The 22,973-nt window shown below is 37.3% G+C and overlaps 1 protein-coding gene across 7 annotated transcripts in view; it reads right to left on the minus strand.

The window, feature by feature from the left end:
• The window catches only part of JMJD1C (jumonji domain containing 1C), a 357,142-nt gene that overhangs the window by 278,773 nt on the left and 55,396 nt on the right, over window positions 1–22,973 (minus strand). For 2 of the 7 annotated variants that reach the window (XM_063607431.1, XM_063607430.1), the window contains exon 1: window positions 19,355–20,400. The exons of the other annotated variants lie outside the window; for them this stretch is intronic. In XM_063607431.1, coding sequence (XP_063463501.1) covers window positions 19,355–19,522 — 168 coding nt within the window. In that variant the 5' untranslated portion in view covers window positions 19,523–20,400. Of the gene's footprint in view, window positions 1–19,354; window positions 20,401–22,973 lie in introns of those variants that run through there. 7 annotated transcript variants of the gene reach the window in all.

Here is a 22,973-nt window from a genome sequence, read left to right on the forward strand (position 1 = left end):
ACCCGCCTTGGCCTCCCCGAGTGCTGAGATTACAGGCGTTGAGTCACCACGCCCTGCCTGGGATCTGAATATGTTTTATAGATAGAACCAACAAGACTTTCCTGACAGTTTGGATATGGGATGTGAGAGAAAGGAGTCCAGGATGACTGCAAGGGACCTAAACTAGAAGGATGGAGTTGCTATTTACTGGATAATGAAGACTCAAAGCAGAACAGGTTAGTATCAGGAACTCAGCTGCGGACATATTAAGTCTGAGATGCCTATTAGACATCCAAATAGAGACAATGAATAGGCTGTTTCAACAAGAGTCTGAGATTTAGGGGAGAGATCCAAACAAGGACATAGATATAGAAGTCTCCAGCATATAGATGGTATTAAAGGTTATAGGAATAGATGTGACCAAGAACAAGAGCGTAGCTAGAAAAGACGTCCAAGAAATTAGCCCTTAAAGGATTGTAGATATGAGGAAAACCTTCCAAGGAGAGGCAAGAAAGACAGATACGAGAAAAACCAAGTGAGCATAATGTCCTAGGATGCAAAATAAACAAAGTACTCGAAGGAAAAGAAGGTGATTAACCATATTAAATGCTGCTGATAAGCCCAGTAAAATGAAGACTGGGAAATGATGCTTGATTTTAAAAAAAGGAGATAATTTGCAACCTTGATCACTGCAGTTTCCTTGGAGTAATGGGGGCAAAAGCCTTTCTAGAGCAGGTTCAAGTCATAATAGGAGTCAACAAACTGGGGACAATCTGTATAATACCAAGCACTTTACAAGCCAAAGAAGCCGAAGATAGAGACTATTTTCCTTACAAACTAGAGATTCCAGTTTCTCTGGAATCACCAGGAATTTCCTATCTTTGTGACATACTCTGTTATTATATTTATGTTTCAGGTTATTTGTGAGGGATAGGTATAACTCTAAGGACAAAATATCTGTAAGCATTTTATAACCAGAAAAAAAAAAAGACAAAACAGTATTTAAATAAAAATTCATCTTCTCAAGAGACTCTTAACAAGAGGAAGGAACAGTAAGTGTTAATAGTCACATTTTTATCAAGCAAGTTTCTCAAGCTTGAACTCATACACAGCCTCCCATAGAGCACAGCACATCACAAAAGCACTCAAAGGTTTATAGCTTCCCTGACCTCAATTCAGTTCTTCTCCATGTTCCCACATTATTTCTACAAAGCTTCTCAGACACCTCCTCTTTATCAACATAGTAAAAAGCAGGCTACAGTATCTGGAAAACTCTGGAACAGAGGAAGAAAAAAACTATAATATTAAAAGGTACAAAATGTTAATGCATTTAGATTCCCCTTCATTTTTATTTTTGTCTGTAATAAACTTCAACATATTCTAGACCTCTTTCATTTCCCAATGAACAATTAAGTGACCAGTCAAAATTTCACTAAGCTTATATATTTTCCTTCACATCTGCTGGGTACTCTAACATGAATCATAATATTCCAAATTACTTAGATGGACAGAAATAATAAAGGTAACAGTTTATAACCTGAAGTGATCAAATCTTATTTTCTATGGTTTTGTGGCATCAATATCACAACTAAAAGGAATCAGCAGTATAAGTGCATTGTCCATCTAGTTGCAGTATGTCAACCATAGGGGAAGGTAGGTGGTGAACCCCATCTCTACTAAAAATACAAAAATCAGCTGGGTATGGTGGCACACACCTGTACTCCCAGCTACTTGGGAGGCTGAGGCAGGAGAATCCCTTGAACCCAGGAGGCGAAGGTTGCAGTGAGCTGAGACCACGCCACTGCACTCCAGCCTGGGTGATGGAGCAAGACTCTGTCTCCAAAAATAAAAATAAAAAGAGAGAGAGAAAGAAAAAATTTCCTTGAAACAAAGTCTAATAAAGTATTGTGAAAACCAAGGTTATTGCTTTTGTCCTATGTAAAAATAAAAAAAGACATTAATAGACCATAAATACCTAAAGCGCCTATCCTCTTTTCATCCTTTGTGCATTATTGAATTTAGTAAAACTAAACATTTTCCCAATACATTTTATTTTATTTTAATTTTATTTTATTTGAGATGGAGTCTTGCTCTGTCACCTAGGCTGGAGTGTAGCGGTACAATCTCCCCTCACTGCAACCTCCACCTCCCAGGTTCATGGGATTCTCTTGCCTCAGCCTCTCAAGTAGCTGGGATTACAGATGCATGCCACCATGCCCAGCTGATTTTTGTATTTTTAATAGAGGCGAGGTTTCATCATGTTGGCCAGGCTGGTCTCGAACTCCTGACCTCAAGTGATCCACCTGCCTCGGCCTCCCAAAGTGCTGGAATTACAGGTGTGAGCCTCCACACCCAGCCCTAATACATTTTAAAATATCACAAGTACCTCAGCCAAGAATTCAGAGTATAACCATTTGTTGTTTGAAGTGGATACATTCTGATCTGTTATTTCCTCAACCCTATCAATGTTTAAAAACATTAGAACCTGAAGGAAATACATGAGAAAGTCAGTTTGCCATTCTCCAAATTTTAACCCTTGCTAAAGTATAGTGTTCTAGAGAAATAGAAATAAAGCAGTTCTCTAAAACTTGACAGAGGTGAGAAATCATTTGAAGTCTATTGCAGAGAATTAAAAGAACTCTATAGAAGGTCTACATATATATCATGCTAAACACATTGGGATTGTATTGAATAGATACAGCATTTTGAAAAAGTAGTGTTTAAGATACTTCAGGAGGTCGGGCGTGGTGGCTCACACCTGTAATCCCAGCACTTTGGAGGCAGAGGTGGGCGAATCACCTGAAGTCAGGAGTTCGAGACCAGCCTGGCCAACATGGCGAAACCCCTTCTCTACTAAAAATACAAAAATTAGCCGGATGTGGTGGCGTGTGCCTGTAATTCCAGCTACTCAGGAGGCTGAGACGGGAGAATCACTTGAACCCAGGAGGCAGAGGCTGCAGTGAGCCAAGATCGCACCACTGCACTCCAGCCTTGATGACAGAGCAAGACTCCGTCTCAAAAATAAAATAAAATAAAATAAAATGTAAAGGATTCTAATATATACTTGCTTTGTATAGTAAATAATCATCACTAAAATGTTTTTAAATCTGTATTTTGAACGAGAAATTTTTTGTTACAGTTTCACTTGAAGATGAACTGGTACACAATCTAAAAGTGAAATTCTGTAAAATAAATATTATATTTCCATTGATTATAATGATAAAACAAAAGACATGATAAGGAAATAACATCTTGAACAGTTTATTAAAACTTTAGGCAAGATTTAAGAAGCTAGTAACATTATTTCACTTTTTCTTTATAACACTTTTCATATATATAAAGTCTACTGTAACTTTATTAAGCCTATGAATGAAAAAAGCTACCAAGCTATTATATGAGCTAAAAATATATACTGGGAAAAGAAAGATCACATTATTTTTATTCCAAAAGTTGTGTCTGAAGAAACAAATGAGTAAAAGATATGTATTAATGATTCAGGCATATATCAATATACATCTAAGTGTCAAAATATATAGTGTCTAAGAATAAGCCTAACAAACACAGGACGTATATGAAGAAAATCATATCCACTGGAGAACATTTTAAAAAAATCAAACATGAACAGCTGGAGGGATATTACATGTTATTTGAAGTGCAGACTCAGTAATGAAAAGATATTCATACTTCCTAAATTAGTCTATAAAATTGTACACAATTCCAAGCAAAGTTAGGCCAGGTGTGATGGCTCTTGCCTGTAATCCCAGCATTTTGGGAGGCCGAGGTGGGAAGATCACTTGAGGCCAGTTTGAGACCAGCCTGGGCAACAAAGGGACACTCCATCTTCAAAAAAAATTTAAAAATTAGGCAGGCATGGTGGCACATACCTGTGGACCCAGTAACTTGGGAGGCTGAGATAGGAGGCTCACTTGGGCCCAGGAGGTCCAGGCTACAATGAGCTGTGATTGTGCCACTGCACTCCAGTATGGGTGACAGAGTGAGACCCTGTCTCAAAAAACAAAAAAAAAGAGGAAAAGAAAAGCAAAATTAGACCAGGGTATTAGTGTGAGAAAGGCAAAGAAACAATGAAAGGCATCACAAAATAATTTTTTTTTTTTAGTTAAATGCAATTAAAGCCAGGTGCAGAGGTACCCATCTGTAGTTCCTGCTAATTGGAAGGCTGTGGCAGGAGGATCATTTGAGGCCAGGGGTGTAAAAAAGGATATTCATACACTGATGTTCACAGCAGCATTATTACCATAGCAGCATTATTACCATTATTACCATGACTCTGCCTGTGAACAGCCATAGGACTACTGCCTGGGTAAAAGAGTGAGATCATGTCTCTTAAAAAGAGAAATTTAAAAAAAATTATATACCATAACCGAGATTTATTGCTGGAATGCGAGGATGGTTCAACACACAAAAGTCAATAAATACAATACATTCACATAATGAAGGGAAAAAAATCTTATCATCTCAATTGATGCAGATAAAGCATGTGACAAAGTCAACATTTTTTCATAAAACACTCTACCAACTAGGAAAAGAAGGAAAATACAGCATAATGAAGGCCAGGTATGAACATTCCACAGCTAACATCATACTCAATGGTGAAACACTAAAAGCTTTTTCTCTAAGATCAAGAGCAAGACAAGGATACCTGCTGTTGCCACTTCTATTCAACGTAGCATTGGACTAGTCAGAAACTTAGATAAGACATTCAAATTGGAAAAGAAGAAGTAAAATTACCTCTGTTCAAATGACATAATTTGTTATGTACAAAACCCTAACAATTTCACACACACACAGAAAAAAAAAAAAAAACTCTTAGAGCTAACAGATTCGGCAATGTTGCAGTATACAAAAATCAACACAGATAAATCAGTTGTGTTTCTATAAATCAACAATGGACAATCTGAAAAGGAAATTATTAAAGCAATTCCATTTACAGTAACATCAAAAAAAAAAATACGTAAGAAACCAAGGAGACAAATGACTGGTACATATCAAAGGAAATTAAACACACAAATAAATGGAAAGACATCTGTGTTTGTGGATCAGAAAATCTGATATTAAGATATCAGCACTACCCAAAGCCATCTACAGATTCAATACATACAAACCCTATTAATAACCCCATGTTTTCTACAGAAATAGAAAAATCAATTCTGAAATCCACATGGAATCGCAGGGGACCCTTAACAGCCAAAACAATCTTGAAAAAGAACAGAGTTGAATACCTCACACTTCCTGATTTCAAACTTACTACAAACCCACAGTAATCAAAAACGCTGCAGGACTGGGATAAAGACAGCTATACTGTCGGTCCTCTGTATTTACAGACTGCATTCATGAGTTCAACCAATGATAGATCAAAAATATTCAGAAAAAAATTAAAAAAATATGAATTTGAAAAATACAGTATAACAACTATTTACAGAGCATTTACACTGCATTAGGTATTATAAGTACTATATAGCACTGACATTGTATTAGGAATTTTAAGTATTCTAGAGATGACTGAACATATACAGAAAGAAGTATGTAGGTTACATGCAAATACTATGCCACCTTAAGGTTGATAAGGCACTTGACCATCCATGGATTTGGGGGCTCTAATCAATCCCCCACGATACTGAGAGACAACTGTACAGATGAAGACAGAGACCAGAGATAAACCCCTGCATATATGGCCAAATGATTTTTGAAAAAAGTGCCAAAACTATTCAATGGAAAAAGGACAGTCTTTTCAATAAATGGTGCTGAGAAAATGAGATTAACAGATGTAAGAAAATAAAGCTGGACCCTTATCTTACACCATATACAAAAGTCAACTAAAAATGGATCGAAGAACTAAATCAAGAGCTGAAACTATAGAAGACTTCGAAGCAAATGAAGACAGGAAAGCTTCAATAACATTAGATTTGGCAGCAACTTCTGGGAAATGACACCAAAAGCACCAACAACAAAATAAAAGATGGATACATTGAACTACATTAAAATTTATAATTTTCTTATGCATCAAAAGACATTATCAAGAATGTGAAAAGGCAACCCACAGAATAGAGAATATATCTCTAATCATTTAGCTGATAAGGTACTAATAACCAGAATATGTAAAGAACTCCTATAACAAAGCAAAACAAAACAAAACATGCTGAATCAAAACTGGGTAAACAACTTAAAACATTTCTCCAAAGGAGATATACAAATTGTGAACATGCACATGAAAAGATGCTCAAAAATCACTAATCATTGGGGAAATTACCATAATGAAATGCCATTTCACACTCACTAGGATGGCTATTTTCAAACAACACCCAGGAAATAGTAAGTGTTGACTAGGATGTAGAGAAACTGGAATCCATCTTCATTGCTGTTGAGAACATATAATGGTGCAGCCACTGTGGAAAACTGTGCAGTGGTTCCTCACAAAACATAAAATTACCATATGATCCAGCAATTCCAATTCTGGGTACATACCCCAAGGAAGTAAAAAGCAGGGACTTAAATAGATATGCTGATATTCATGGCAGCATTATTCACAATAGCCAAAAGGTAGAAGCAATCCTTCTACCTTTTGGTAGATAAATAAAATGTGGTATATATATGCAATGGAATATTACTCAGCCATAAAAAAGAAGTGAAGTTATGATACTTGCTACAACACAGATAAACCTTGACATTATGCTAAGTTAAAATAAGCCAGACACAAAAGTACAAATATTGTATGATTCCACTTTTATGAAGGACAGGCAAATTCACAGAGACATTAGATAGAGAGTTTCTGTTTGGGATGATAAACTTCTGACAATGGATAGTACTGATAATTTCAAAATATTGTTAATATACTTAATGTTACTAAACTGTACACTTAAAAATGGTTAAAATGAGCTGTGCGTGGCTCACACCAGTAATCCCAGCACTTTGGGAGGCTGAGGCAGGCGGATCACTTGAAGTCAGGAGTTTGAGACTAGCCTGGCAAACAGAGCAAAACCCCATCTCTACCAAAAGTGCAAAAACTAGCCGGGTGTGGTGGCAGGTGCCTGTAACCACACCTACTCGGGAGGCTGAGGTATGAGAATCGCTTGAACCCAGGAGGCAGAGGGTGCAGTGAGCCGAGATGGCGCCACTGCACTCCAGCCTGGGTGACAGACCAAGACCCTGTCTCAAACAAACCAAAACAAAAATAGTTAAAATTCTAAGTTTTGTTACATATATTTTACAATAAGAAAAATTTTTTAAAGAATGTCCATTATTGAAAATGAAGAGTAATGAACAGATTTGCTTACCTATTAAGATTCTATAAAACTGCAATCATTAAAACACTCTGATCTTGCGGTACAAGAAACAGAAAGATATATGGAATATAACAGATAGTCCACAAATATCCCTAAAATATAGCAAAAGACAAAGACATTTTATATTACTGGAGAAAAAGTGAATGTTTTAAAATATAATTTCAAATTAGAAAGAATTTCTTAAGCTGAAACAAAGGCCTGATGCCAAAGGAAAAATTTTTACTGATCCTTTGTGTCTGTCAAGCAAAGCCATACAGAATAATGTACTATAAGTAGTTAAAAACGGCAAGAGACTAGGAAAAAACTTGCATGTGAAAAAGCAATAGTTTTTTTTTGTTTTTTTTTGAGATAGAGTCTCGCTCTGTTGCCCAGGTTGGAGGGCAGTAGTGCTACTTTGGCTCACTGCAACCTCTGCCTCCTAGGTTCAAGCGATTCTCCTGCCTCAGCCTCCTGAGAAGCTGGAACTACACCCGGCTAATTTTTGTATTTTTAGTAGAGACTGGGTTTCACCATGTTGGTCAGGCTGGTCTTGAACTCCTGACCTCAGGTGATCCGCTCGCCTCAGCCTCCCAGAGTGCTGGGATTACAGGCTTGAGCCACTGCACCCGGCCTCCAATTCTGTTTGTATCATTCCAATTTTTTTCTACTAGTCAGAAAATTACATGTTTTAATTTTTAACTCTTTAATGGTTACTATAGAATAGCTGTATCCAATTGAATAGCCGTATCTACACTTTTTGCAATGATGGAAATTTTCTATATTTGTACTATCTGAGACTGTGGATATTAACCATATGTGTCAACCAAGCATACAAAATGTGATCGGAGTTCTAAAAGGAGAAATTGATTTTTTTTTTTCTTTTTGAGACTGAGTCTCCCTCTGTCACCAGGCTGGAGTGCAGTGGCATGATCTCAGCTCACTGCAAGCTCCACCACCCTGGTTCAAGATTCTCATGCCTCAGCCTCCAGAGTAGCCGGGATTACAGGCTTGCACCACCACACCCAGCTAATTTTTTTGTTGTTTTTTGAAATGGAATCTCACTCTGTTGCCCAAGCTGGAGTGTAGTGGTACGATTTCAGCTCACGGCAACCTCCACCTCCTGGTTTCAAGCAATTCTCATGTCTCATGCCTCAGCCCCCCTAGTAGCTGGGATTACAGGCCTGCACCACCACACCCAGTTAATTTTTGCATTTTTAGTAGAGACAGGGTTTCACCATGTTGCCCAGGCTAGTCTTGAACTCCTGACCTCAAGTGATCCACCCACCTTGGCCTCCCAAAGTGCTGAGATTACAGGCATGAGCTATTGCACCTAGCCTGATTTTTCATTTTATTAAAGTGCCACACATGAGTAGTGGCTACCATACTGAAAAGCACAGCTCTGTAATTCCCCACATAATGAATATGGCTGACTGTATCCTCATGGTGTAGTTTCACATGTTCTTCTACCTCCATATGTCCTGTAAACTGCTGTCAGAATCTAGAAGCTTCATTATATTCAGGTTCAGTTCTTCTTGGCAAAAATACTTCATAAGTTGAATTGTGTAGTTCCTGTTGTATTGTATCGCAACACCTATAACGTGGTTATTTTCCTTTAGGTGATGCTCAGCTTGATTACATATGCCTGGGAGGAATAAGACTATGTGCATCTGTTCACATCTTTATTTTTAACAAAAAACTCTGGAAGAAAACATAAGAAATTAACAAAAATGGTTATTTAAAAGAGATGCAGATTAAACTAGGCTGATCGGGGCAGGTGTGGGAGTGAGATTATTCAAAATATACTTCTTTATGTTTCTGTGGTACCCAATCAAAAAAGTTAATAAATTTTAGTACAGATTCTTGTCCTATACTCCATATCTAAGATCACAGTATCTGGGTATGAGGTCTAGAAAAAAACCATTCAAACATGTTTCCTCCACAATTCTGCACGTTAAAGCTTAACCCTATCCACTGGGACACTGCAATGAATACAAGAAATAAAAGGTTGACAATCATGAACTTTAGTCATATTTATTATTAGTTTCTTCTCCTTTAGGTTCCACTGATCATTATACAGTTACATATCTCAACATTATTTTAATCTCTTGCAGGAATATCCTCATGAAGTGATACTTCATAATGACACACTGGATTCTTATTTACCAAGAAACAGCTCTTCATTTGCTATTTCCCTTGTATTAAGCTACCAGATTCAGATTTTTTTTTTTTTCAAGAAAAGTTTCTCTCTTTAAAAATGGCTTATTTCCTTCTCTCTGAAAAAAGAACTGTGTAATCTAATTTTCTGGCCTATGAAATCATTATTAAATAAAACTGATAAAATCAGTGGTGTTCTAATTGAAAGGGGTAAGAATGAGAATTCAGTACTCTCAGGTTTCTTGTCTCCTATACCCTCTGGTCACTTAGTTTTCCAAGACACCAAAGAAAGCAATTCAAAAAGGCAGTAGAACCTAGTGAAAAAACACTGAAAATAAATGATATTTTAATTAATCACAATTCTTATTTTGCTCTTAAGACTGAGAAAATCGAGGCAAATTTAATGCAATATTATATTAACTGTAAGCATATTTGCTTTTTTCCTTGTTATACTTAGTAGTTCAAAGGGTCTTAATAATTATTTCTATTATATAACTATGTGTATATGTTTGTATAGTTCAAAACCGTTACGGAAAGGTGAAATACATATAGTCTATATTCATATTCACAACTTACTCTCTTAATTCACATGAACAATGTAAAGTAAAATGGTTTCCCTCAAAATGATTCACTTTGGTATTAAAATATGATCAGAGATTTTGAAAATTATGGCAATAAAATGTTCTAGCGAACAGTGGAAACGCTCTAAAATAGGCTCTACATAGTTTTATCAATGTGATTTTAAAGAAGAAAAAGAACATAGACCAAATAATAGTATAATGTTATTCAACACATTGGAATAGTTCATCAACTTTAAATTCTTATACAAATATTTCTCCTAGTCCTGTATTGCATCAAGATTCCATCTATAGAATCACAATATAGAGAGGAAATAAATTCTATGTTAAATATACAGTCATTTTATATTAAATAACACATAATTTTAACCAAACATTAACATACTGCTTCCTTCTTTGATATTCCTCTGAGCCTAAAGATTTTTGAATCTTAAAACTCCTAACTTTAACAGATGGATCAGATGTTTCAGCTCCTAAGTGTCAGTCTTTCACAAGAAATGAATTAGTCACACAGACCTCTTCTAGCTTTGAAAAAATCTGAAATCTATTCTAGGAATGCTGACTATTCCTACTGCCATGTTAACATTTTCTGGCATGTTACATGCAACCTTCTACGTTCAAAATACATAATTTTCATAAGCAATATAGCCACACAGAAAATACTGGAAGAAACCTGAAATGATGAAGAAGCCAAATTCAACTTAAAATTTAACTATTTAGTGATACTAATGTAAATAATTCTACTAAAGAGAATTAGATGAACAGATACCTTCACCAAATGTTTCCAGGGCAACAAAATCTATTCAAGGGATTAGTAAGATAAAAACTTCTCAAAATACTACTAAGACATTATTTGCCTTTTCCATTCATTCTTTCATCAGTGTTCAGAGCAGCAGACTACTTGTGTTTTGTCTGGTAAAACAAAACTATGTCTGCATAGTGCTGACTTATGAAAAACTGCTCTTGTGTTTTAAAAATTTCAGCTTAGTTTTTAATACAGTAAGTATCAATAGATATAACCCAAATAAATCAAGTAAGGAAGGTTTTGAGCAAGTGGTAGTACAAATTGAAAAGAATGGAGACAGGAAAGCAGGTTCCAATTTAAAGGAAGAAATCTGCAGAACTAAGTTAATGCCGACATTCAAGGTGGAAAAACATTTAAGATGAAGGTGTTTTCAAGCCCAGGTGAGACTTCAAATTAAATCTCAAAATGGCAGCTGGTTTCACATGAAGATAATAAATTATACTTTAAACACTATTTCAAACCCACACACGGGACATTCATGTAAAGCTTCCAAACAGTAGAGACGGTGGATCAAATTGAAAAAAGGCCAATCTTTAATTGCAGATTTGTGAGTAATTATGCAACATAGTACAAGTAAATTCTACAAAGGAAATAACAAGATTAAAACAACAACAACAAACAGTAAGCAAAGGACTGAATTTGAAATACCAAATTAAGAAGATGAAAGGAACTGCAGACAGGAAGGAAGGAGAAATAAAAGTCCAAGAGGACTTAAACCATAGGGCTATAGAAATGAAGAAAGAGAAAGGGCTCAGAAAGAATATATAACATTACAGTTAAAGGGAATTTCTGGTTTTTACTTTGAGAGTCTGTGAATCACAAACCATTGGGAGAAGCAATATGGCAGAGTACAGAGATAACAGATTTGAAATCAGAAATCTGCATTCAAATTCCTGCCCTGACACTTACTGATTGTGTGATTTCAAAAACTCTTTTCAGTTTTTCGTAAGTCAGCAGTATGCATAGTTTTGTTTTGCCAGACAAAACAGTAAACAGATTGTGAGCTGCTGTTTTTCTACTTAGCCATGTATTCTATAATTCAATCAATAGTTCTACAATATAAGATAAATCAACATTTTCATCAATGGGTTTAAGATAATAATTTCGTAAACTAGCTAGAATATAAAATATAAATTCTACACAAAGGGATTTTATCCAATTCGATAATTTCAGACGATGTTTCAACATTAATAATTTAGTAAACACCAGTTGTAAAACTAAAAGTACGTAATCCCTAAATCTTTCTTTGTCAGATTAAGAATTTTAAATCTAATAAAAGTGTGAAGCTGGATGCCATGGCTCACACCTCTAATCCCAACACTTTGGGAGTCTTAAGGCAGGAGGATTGCTTGAGCCCAGATGTTTGAGACCAGCCTGGGCAACACAGTCAGACTCCATCTCTACAAAGAGTAAAAAAAATTTAGCCAGGCATGGTGGCTCATTCCTGTAGTACCAGCTACTTGTAGGGCTGAGGTGGGAGGATCTCTTGAACCCAGAAGGTCAAGACTGCCATGACCTGTAATTATGCCACTGTACTCCGCCTGGGCAACAGAGCGAGACCCTGTCTTTAAAAAAAAAAAAAGTCTGCTAAAATCCACACTGGAAAAACTATTTATCTGAAATTAGGCAGACATATGATCACTATCAAATCTCCCAACAAATAAAATTAGCAGTATTTGTTGCCATTAAATCTACACCACCAAAAATCGTATTAGTATTCAAATAACAATCCCTCATCCAAACTCTTTCAACATATTTTGGTATTAAAAGTTTATTGGATTTTTATAAAGTTAAATATAGCTTTTTTTTTCATTTTATTTATTTATTTATTTTTGAGGAACAGTCTCACTTTGTCACCCAGGCTAGAGTGCAGTGGCATGATCATGGCTCAATGCAGCCTTGACCTCTCAGGCTCAAGCCATCCTCCCACCTCAGTACCCAAAGGAGCTGGGACCACAGGCGCACACCACCACGCCTGGCTACTTTTTGTATTTTCAGTAGACAGGATTTCACCATGTTGCCCAGGCTGGTCTTGAACTCCTGAGCTCAAGTGATCTCCCTGCCTTGGCCTCCCGAAGTGCTGAGATTACAGATGTGAGCCACCGCGCTTGGCCTATAGCCATTACGGTAGTTGATTATGGTAATATAGTACAAGTCCTTACGTTATGGTGGTTAACTATGGTAATATAGCACAGTTCCTAGGCAACATGTAACATCTCTGAAGGATTTAGAACAGAACCCTAAAAGTGGAGCACATTAATATTTCTCCTATAAGAAATACTCAATTCCTATTAAGCTCTACTAAAAAAATGAGTTTAGTCAATCAGGTTTTGCTTCCAAATGAATCATTAAAAAATGTAGTTGCTACAGCTATTTGAATTTCAGAATTGCAGATAAAGAATAGTGGACCTAGTTATTTATCTGACCAACACTGACAGAGTATAAACTAGGGTTTATGATATATGCGACCTAAAAAGCCAAGCTTGCCCTCTCTTGCTAATTTCTGAAATATTAATGATGTATCTCTCCTGAAATTTCTATTTAACTGTGAGGAGTTATGGCACACTTCCTAATATAAAAAGTCAATGCTATTTCTTATTTGTAAATATTTAGAAAGTTAGATATTTATACTTCATACACATTAAAACAAATTAATTTTTACAAAGCTTTGGGATACACCTGGACACATAAAAGCAGAACATATCACCCTTTTTGAAAATCATCAGAGTTATACAAAAATCAGTATGACAAGACTCTAACATCTGAACACCAAATAACAAATTTAAAAGTTTCAAGAAAATGCTGCTTTCATTATTCAAAAAGAGTGGAATGAAATATCACCATGTATGTCAGTTAACATACTTTTGCTTCCAAGGCAAAGAAAAAGGAACCAAAACAGACTTAAACCTTAAGTAAATTTATTCTCCCAAAATGAAAACTCCATAAGAGAAAAATCCACAGTAGTATGTAGGATTCAGAAAAAGTTTGGTCAGTCACATTCTTTCCTGCTACCGTGTCAATACTATTAACCTCTCTATGTCAGCTTTGCCTTCAAATTGGTTTACCTTAAAGTAGAAAAATGGCTGCAGCAGTTCCAGACTCATACCCACACAATGCTATCCTTGGAATCCCTCCAACTGGATCCATTTATGGCCTGTACCAATCAATGGAGTTCTATTCTGTAAGTTAGCTTAAAAAAATCATGGCCCATCCTGTAGTCAAACCACACAATTGGATAAAAGATAGAATGGATACTGGGGAGGGGAAGGTACACAGTGCCATAAGAGAAACAAAAAATTTACAATTAAGAGTAAATAGTAAGGTCAGGTGTAGGTGGCACACACCTGTAATCCCAGCATTTTGGGAGGCCAAGGTTGGAGGCTCACTTGAGGCCAGGAGTCCAAGACCAGCCTGGGCAACAAAGTGAGACCTCATCTCTACAAAAAAAAATTTTTAAATTAGTTGGGTATAGTGGCACATGCCTGTAGTCCCAGCTATTCAGGAGGTGAGGTGGGAGGATTGCCTGAGTTGAGGAGTTCCAGGCGGCAGTGAGCAATGATCACACCACTGCACTCCAGCCTGGGTAACAGAGCAAGACCCTGTCTCAAAAAAGAGTAAATAGTAATAGAAACTTGAGATGGTTAGTATGAATTAAAATATTCAAGTAACTTATGATATTCCTTTATTATTCAATAAGCATTTATGAACACCTAAGTAAATGCTAGGTACTGTACTAAATATGTGAAGATGACAGAAAATGAATTTTAGACTTAAAGACGTTTCTTGTATATAATTTGAAATTGTCTAAAAATAATATATAAAATCTATAAATACAGGAAAATAGCCTGTATGCTTTCAATTACATTGAAATATCTAATTAACATTTTTACTTTCACATGCAATAATATCCCTATACGAAGACGATAAGGTTTCACATGGTAAAATTTCTATAGTTCAATTATTCTAATGAATGAAAACATTCCCTATTTAAAATTACTGGAACTTACTGAATTCCCTATTTAAAATTATTGGAAATTATTGGAATTCCCTATTTAAAATATGTGCCAGAACATATAGATGATGGGTCAAAAGATCATATAAAACCACAGCCCCTTTAATTTTACACAGAAACACAATTAACTACATTTACTGGGTGATCATCACCTTCTTTTAAAACTAGCTAGTGGTAGTAACTGCACGAGTTTATGTCCCACCATTGGGGCAATTTCGTCATTTTCCTATATTCAAGTCTTTATCAGCAATAGCAATAACAAATTCAAGAGTGTGAAAAATAGTTGGCATACTTACATCAGACATAGAAGTCTTTCTACCTACCAAAAAAACCAATTTTGCTATAGTAAACCTATCAAGATCGTATTGACCAATGAAGTAAAAATCATTCATTCATTCATACATTCAACATTTTGTAAACAGACCAGAAATCAGCATTTTTAATAATGATGCAAGACAACATAAATGTCAGACTGACATAAAGAAACATACAAGGAAATGTCATGCTACCAACTAAATAAGAAACTTAAATGAGAAAACTAAGCAGAAATGTGTAGACCCAAAAACAAAAAGGGGTTTTATTTATATGCGAAATCATAAATCACTTTAAATTTCCTAAACATGAATATTATTCATATTTAAGACAGAAGTTTTGCAAAATAACATTAGCTGATACACATCTCAACAGTTTAAACTCTTCATTCCCAGGTTATCCCCTAAATACAAGCAAATTTATGGGTTTGGCCTTTAATACACAGTATGATTATTGTCCTTTTCTCTATCGAAAAAACCAGACATATTTTATTAAATACTTACACTTTAGACAGAACTGGCTTGAAAACAGAAATACAATCAACCTAAGCATCAAAGAAAGGTAGATAGATGGGTGTATGGATGAATGGATGGATAGATAAGCAAATAAATAAATCACTGAGATCATAAATGGAAGCGAAGTTAAACAAGAGGAGAGTAAATTGATGTCTGCTATTTAATTAATATTACAATATTATTCAAGGAGACAAATATTATGCAACAGTACTTCTCAACTGCCAGTTTTCCTTAAACTATCAATTTTCTAGAAAAATTCCTCAAAAAGTAGAACAGCAGTAATGTCAAAAATGTATCCCAAGACAAAACTCAGTAATGGGGCTAAAAAAGAAACTCAAAATGAAAAAGGTTCACAATGTGCTGTATATATTTCAACTTCTTCAACAACTTGGTCCTCCTGCATAAAAAAGGCTTAGATATTTTGTTAGCAAAGATAATTCCAATACAGATAACCCAAAAGGTCCTCAAGCCATATTTTTAAAAGTTGACAAACTATTTGAAATTATCCAACATAACCTAATGAAAACTCTATTAATTAAACTTATTACTTAAAAGATTAGAAAGTAATATCACTATAACCCCAGGCTGAAAAAATAAAATTTTAATCTTACTTTATTTGTATTAAATTATATATGTTCATATTGTACAAGAAAAATGTTTCCTACCACGGTGTGGTAAAAAATAATTTAATCCCAAAGATATCCATGTCCTAATCCCGGGAACCTGTAACTGTTACATTACATGGCAAAGGAGAATTAAAGTTTACAAGGAATTATGGTTGTTAACAGATGGCAAGATTATCCTGGATTATGTCAATTGGCCCAAAGTAATCAACAGGGCACTTAGAAGTGTAATGGGGAAGCAGGAGAGTTAAAAGGAGATGACTAGGGAAAAACGGTCAGAGAGATACAACTTGGTTGGCTTTTAAGATGGAGGAAGGGGGCCATGAGCCAAGGAATGTGGACAGCTTCTAAAAACTAGAAAAGGAAAGAAAATGGATCTCTCCTAGAATAAACAGTCTTGCCACACTTTGATTTTAGCCCAGCAAGATCCAGGTCTTATTTGTGATCTCCAGAACTACAAAATAATAAGCGTATAACATTTAAACCACCAAGATTACGTTAATTAGTTAAAACAATTATAGAAATTTAATTCACGTGGCAATTCCTCATACATAAGACCCAAAATAAGAATAACTGATTATCTTTGAGACACAATATTCCCTCAACTACTTTGAAGTTCTTATCATTATCCTTCCAAATCATGTGCCACAGGTGTATCCAGCCAGGACTTCTAGTAGACTTAACAGGTTTTTAATTATACATATTTGTAGCTTTAAAAAAAAAAATCACAAACTAGCCTATTCAACATTTTCCATATACTTTCTTTTTACATATTTATTTATTTATTTAGAGACAGTCACTCTGTCGCCCAGGCTAGAGTGCAGTGGCATAATCTTGGCTCACTGCAGTCTCAACCTCACTGAGCTCAGGTGATCCTCCCACCTCAGCCGCCCCAGTAGATGGAACCACAGGCATTGTACTACTATGCCCGGCTAATTTCTGTATTTTTTGTAGGGACAGGGTTTCGCCATGTTGCCCAGGCTGGTCTCAAACTCCTGCGCTCAAGTATCTTCCCATCTCAGTCTCCCAAAGTGTTGGGTTTACAGGCGTGAGCCACTGTGCCTAGCCTAATTTCATGTAACTTAAAATCTACTCTGCAGTAATCAAAGTCGAACAGGAATATTACATTATGTTAATGCTAAACTGTTCCAAGTTTCGTTTAAGAAATGTGAATGTAAGAAAATCTGGGAATAAATCTAAAATGGTAGATTCTAGGCTAAAAAAACTAAATTAGTAATATTCAAATTTTCAAATAAAGACAGATTAAAAAAACTCATCAAGGGTTCACATAGGTATGGTTCAATATACATTTTTTTTTTGGTAAAATTTAGATATGATGAAACGCAAAGATAGTATCAATTCAACGAGTTTTGACAAATATATATATCTGTGTAACCAACAATCAGGATAGGAAACATTTCTATCACCTGAAGAAACTCCTATTCTTTCCAGTCAATCTCTACCATCCATAGATAATTTATTTTTTAATATCCAGCTTAATACCTTACTAACATATGCAAACTTAACTCTTTACATCACTTAAATTCCCAACTAAGAAAGCAATTAAGTCATTTATATATACAATTTTTTTTTTCCTTTTTTACAGATGAGGGGGTCTCACCTATGTTGCCCAGGCTGGACTCTTAATAAGTCCTGGGCTCTAGCAATCCTCTTACCTCAGCCTTTTACACAAACAAAAATAGTTACTGAATTGAACTGCCATAATTTTTAGAACCACTAACACCACCAATACTTTTTAAGGAAGATTATACATTTCTATACGAAAATAACCAGCCAAAACCTTCAAAACTACCTCTATTTTCTGTTAGAAATACCTATCAGCAAAACACACCTATTTTGCGATATGGAGTCAATATTAATACATGCCGCATTAACCATATCATTGACTACAGTGAGGAAAACCCGAGTTTACAAAAATACACTCAGAAACTATTAAAATAGGTAGGTAAAAAATATTAGGTAGATACCTGTACAAATATTACAGTGAATTTGGAATTGTAAGCTTTCATGCACACAAAGGGAAAAAAAATTCCTAAATTTGAAGTTTTCATTGAAAAAGTAAATGGCTCAGGGTATTACAAATAAATTTCACAGATTACGTATTCATAAATCAACCTTTGGAAGTCTAGTCCATGTCTTGTCTCTACTCCGCCCCTTACCTTCAAGCTGTCCCTCAGTGAGAATGTACTTGGAACACAACAGAGCATATTACAGCTCAATATCATGCACATACCTACGCTACTCAAAGAAAGCACTGGCAGCGTCACATGTAAGAAACCAAAAAAAAAAAAAAAAGATAATCAATTCTGCATGGCATTTAACATTTTAATTGACATTTTTCGTCTTATTTAAAATCGTATAAAACCCAGAAACAGCTTGACTCCAAAGAACTATACCTTTCTAACAAGAAAAGCACATTGGGGACAGAAAGAGAGATTACCCTCCATACCAAAATTTTTCACTTTTATCCTTTACGGTTAGAAAGCCAAGCATCTATTAAGAAGAGGATGAATCCGGGCACAGCCACCACCACGGCCTCTGCCTCTAAAACACATAGGAATCCCCGGACTGTGTGGGAAGGTCTCTTTCCTTTTCTCCCTCCCCTTCAGCAACCTTACAGGATAAGTTTTAAGTCTCGAGCTACAGCACTATGAAGACTTTTCCAAGAAAAGAGATACCAGGGAAGCTGGCCGCCTGTCGCCATGAGTGGTCCGCCCCCTACCCCCACCTGCCCGCGCGGCGCCGGACTCGCGACTCCGCCTTTCGGGGAGGTCTCCGTGGCCGCCCAGGCGCCACAGCTGGGAGCCGCGGTCGACCCCTCCGGGATGGGGGCCAGGGCAGCCTCCGCGGCTATCCCGGGAGTCCCGCTCCGACCCCGCCTCCACAGGGGAAGCCGCTCGGAGAGACGCAGGGACCCAGGCAAGGGATGCGGGCAAACGCGCCAAGGGTTCTGCAGAGGGGCGTGACCGCCAGTTGGCCGGGCTGAGCGAGGTGCCAGAGGGAAGCCCGCAAGGTACGTCTGCGAGAGCCGGGTGCGGGCGCGGCAGGGGAAAAGGGGGGCGCTCGCTCTCTTACCGCCAGGTCCGGATTGCGGCTGTCCCTGTGTGACACGGCTCGGATGACCCCCGCTCGCCAGCTTCGCCAGCCGCGTCCGCTCTCCCAGCGCTCCGAACGTGCCTCGTCGCCGACCGCCACACACAGGAACCGCTTACCCACCAGCTCTGCCCGCGTCTCTACCGCCATAGCTGTCGCTGCCGAATCGGCCGCTGCCTCCTCCAGTGCGAGGGAACCGATGAAACCTCACTCCTATCGGCCGCTCATGCTGAGGAGAGCGGACCGGGACACAGCAGCGGACCCGAACGAGCGCAGACTCGGGACGAACCGGCCGCTCTGCCCCGGACACAGCGACCTCGGGCCCTCCCCGCAAACACTCCTTTGGACTCCCAGATTCGCAGCCTTGTGCTGCAGCGCCACACAAGAAAACGGAAACAAAACCCAACGCGGCCGTCTAAGACCCCGAGGCAGCCCAGCCGCCGCCACCGCGCCTCGGCCAGTACTGCTCCGTCTCCCTCCCCGGGCAGCGGCGGCGCGCAGCGCGTCTCCTTCCGCCGGCGCGGGCGGGGCAGCAGCCGCGGGAGGGTCGGCGGAACCACCGCAGACGGAAAGTAGTGCCCGGCCCTGCGGAGGCGGCAGCGGCCACTGGGTCCGTCCAGATCCAGAGGCGGCGGCGGCGGGAGACGAAAAAATGAAGAGGGCCGCGGGAAAGTAGGCGACAGCTATTCAAAGCTTTTGGGGGTCTACCTTTGTATTCGTTGCTCCCTCAGAGGTGGAGGTGAGGGGAAAGTGAAGTGTAGTGGTTCCACTCTGATCACAAAATAAACTCCTGGGTTGACGCCTCACCCGCGGCTTGATGTTCAGAGCACACAGAGCCCGCCGCCTGAGTTAGCCTGAATTAGCAGTCCCGCAGTAACAGCAGCAGAGCAGGACAACACTTCTACTGAAAACTAAGCCCCAAAGTCACAGCAGAACCAACCGTTCATGACTTAAAGGGAAAACGAGGGGGAAAATGTGGTCCTTTCATTCTTCTCATTTGTGGTGATACTAATTACATGTTTAAGCTATTCACAGATTTAAATTTGTCACTGCTTTATTATAAGAACAGCAAATGCTCCGTGGCGGGCCCTTGTCAACGTCCTGAAATTTCACAAACCGTGTCTGCGACAGTCTTAGTACTTTTAGTACTGGTACACAGCTCAAACACACTGGTCAGATAATAAAAGCAGAGAAAATCCCCAGATTCAGTTATTAGAAAATACCATGGAAAGAAAAGGATTTTAGCCAATCACAATTCAAGAAAAAAAATATTTATTTCCCATCCAATTATAATCGGACTCCCTAACCCACACAAAGATCTCTAACTTGGAACAATCACCCTTCTTTGATCAACTTATTTGTTATAAATCAAACCTCCCTACAAATGTCAGTGAGCAGTTCGATTTCAGGCACCCTTTATACTGCTTTTTTATAGGTAGTCCAATATTCTAAATTTCAGTTTCTTGAGATTTTCCTAAACCTCTATTTTTAAAAAAAGTTAACAGTTTACACTAGGAATCTGAATGTTTAAAATAACTATAAGGCTTTTATCTGTTTTCTCTAGAACACTCAAGCTGGGCAATTTGAAGTGGAGAAACACAACCACTGCTAATAGGTTAGAAACCAAAATTATAAGGAAGATGGATTTTAATAATCATGGTCAAATTTTGCCAAAGACCAAACATAGAACTGTAATAAATAGGCAGGGCACGGTGCCTCACGCCTGTAATCCCTGCACTTTAGGAGGCAGATCACCTGAGGTCGGGAGTTCGAGACCAGCCTGGCCAACATGATGAAACTAAATGTATTTTTAGTCTCTACTAAAAATACAAAAAATTAGCTGGGCATGGTGGAGCATGCCTGTAATCCCAGCTACTCAGGAGGGAGAATCACTTGAACCTGGGAGCTGGAGGTTGCAGTGAGCCGGGATCGTGCCACTGCACTCCAACCTGGGCAACAAGAGCAAAACTCAGTCCCCCCGAAAACAAACAAACAAACAAAAAACCTGTAATAAATTAAAACGGCAAAACATACCCAAAAATGCATATCGGCAAGTTGAGAGAAAAACTTAACTTTGCTTGGGCAATTTTATTTCCAAGTCCACTTTTTCAGTGTACACTGTATAATACTTAGCAAATTATCTTAAGAATTACAGATGAAGATTTCTAAAATCAGTGTAGATTAAGGAACCAGTAAAGTGACTTGGTGACAGTAATTCGACGTATGTAAGGATAAAAGAGTAGGGAGATCAACATCCAGATACCAAGTCATCAATGATCTGCTTTGTGACCATGGGCATGATGCAATTGTAAAAATGCAAAAATGCCTGAATCCTAATTTTCAGTGATATCCTAGGAGCAAATGAAAAATACAAATAAAGTCATTTGAGAAAAACATGCAAATTCATCAGTTATTACATATATCCAACTCACCAAATTACATTCTTAAGAGTATAGGTTGCTAGTTGCCTTATATAAAACTGCCAGCTGTTTTCAATTTTGTAGGCAAACTGCTCTAAATGGGCCCCTAGGAACTCCCACTACATGTTGAATTCCATCCTTTTCAGTCCTCTGAAAAGCATGTAATCCAACAAATCAATCAAAATATTTCATGTATAGAAACAAAGTTTTTCAGGAGGGCATATATCCCCAAAATATTTTTAATCAAGTATCTTAATATTCTTAGAACTCTGGTCCAAATTCTCTTCTACTAATCCCTTGACTACAGCCAATGCCTAGAGTTTACACTAATTTGTGGATATTTTGCTGTTGGAAAAATTTTAAAGTACATTTTTTTAAATGTAGAATAAAAAGTCCTTAAAGATTTTTTGTTTGCTGGCATTTTTTGCTTCGTTTTGTATTAAGGGGTATTTTTATTATTTTATTTTTGCCAGCAAATCATAACTTTGTAAATAACAAGGAATTTAAAAAATTTTTCAAGTTGGTTTTGAAACTTCAGAATATTTGTTTCTTAACTTAATGTTTCCTTACATTCTTTACTTCCATAAAGATACTCGGAAACAGAAGAGTAATGGTATTTGTTTTCATTATACAGGTAAAAAGAATGACAGTGAAGTACTTAAAATAACTAAGTTTACTTATAGAAGCTGAAAATTAGACATATAAATTAGATTTTCTAGTCTTTCCATCCCCACGTGTAAATATGTCCATTAAATATGCCTATGCACACATCAATTCAAGCAAACCTCCTACATCAAATATCTTAATCTACACCAAAGACTGGGAGATTATTTGATTTTTTCCCTTTTTAGAAGTTCACAAAAATTTATTCATAAAAACAGCTTGGGCTGGATGATGGCATGTGTCTGTTGTCCCAGCTTCTCTGGAGGCTGCAACTGGAGGATCTCTTGAGCCCAGGACTTCTATTCAGGCTGGGCAACATCACAAGACCCTGTCTCTAAAAAACATTTTTAAAATACAAAAAAACCCACAAACTATTTTGTTTTTTTAAAAAACTGACTTATAAAGGAAGAAAATGTATTCACTGCAATAAGAACCATAATTATCTACTTAGTTTAGTCTGAATAAGCAAAAGCCTAGTAGTTATAGATTTTTCACTTTTTGACTTGGTATGTAACTGT

The sequence above is a fragment of the Pan paniscus genome, chromosome 8, assembly GCF_029289425.2.
Source record: "Pan paniscus chromosome 8, NHGRI_mPanPan1-v2.0_pri, whole genome shotgun sequence".
NCBI lineage: Eukaryota > Metazoa > Chordata > Mammalia > Primates > Hominidae > Pan > Pan paniscus.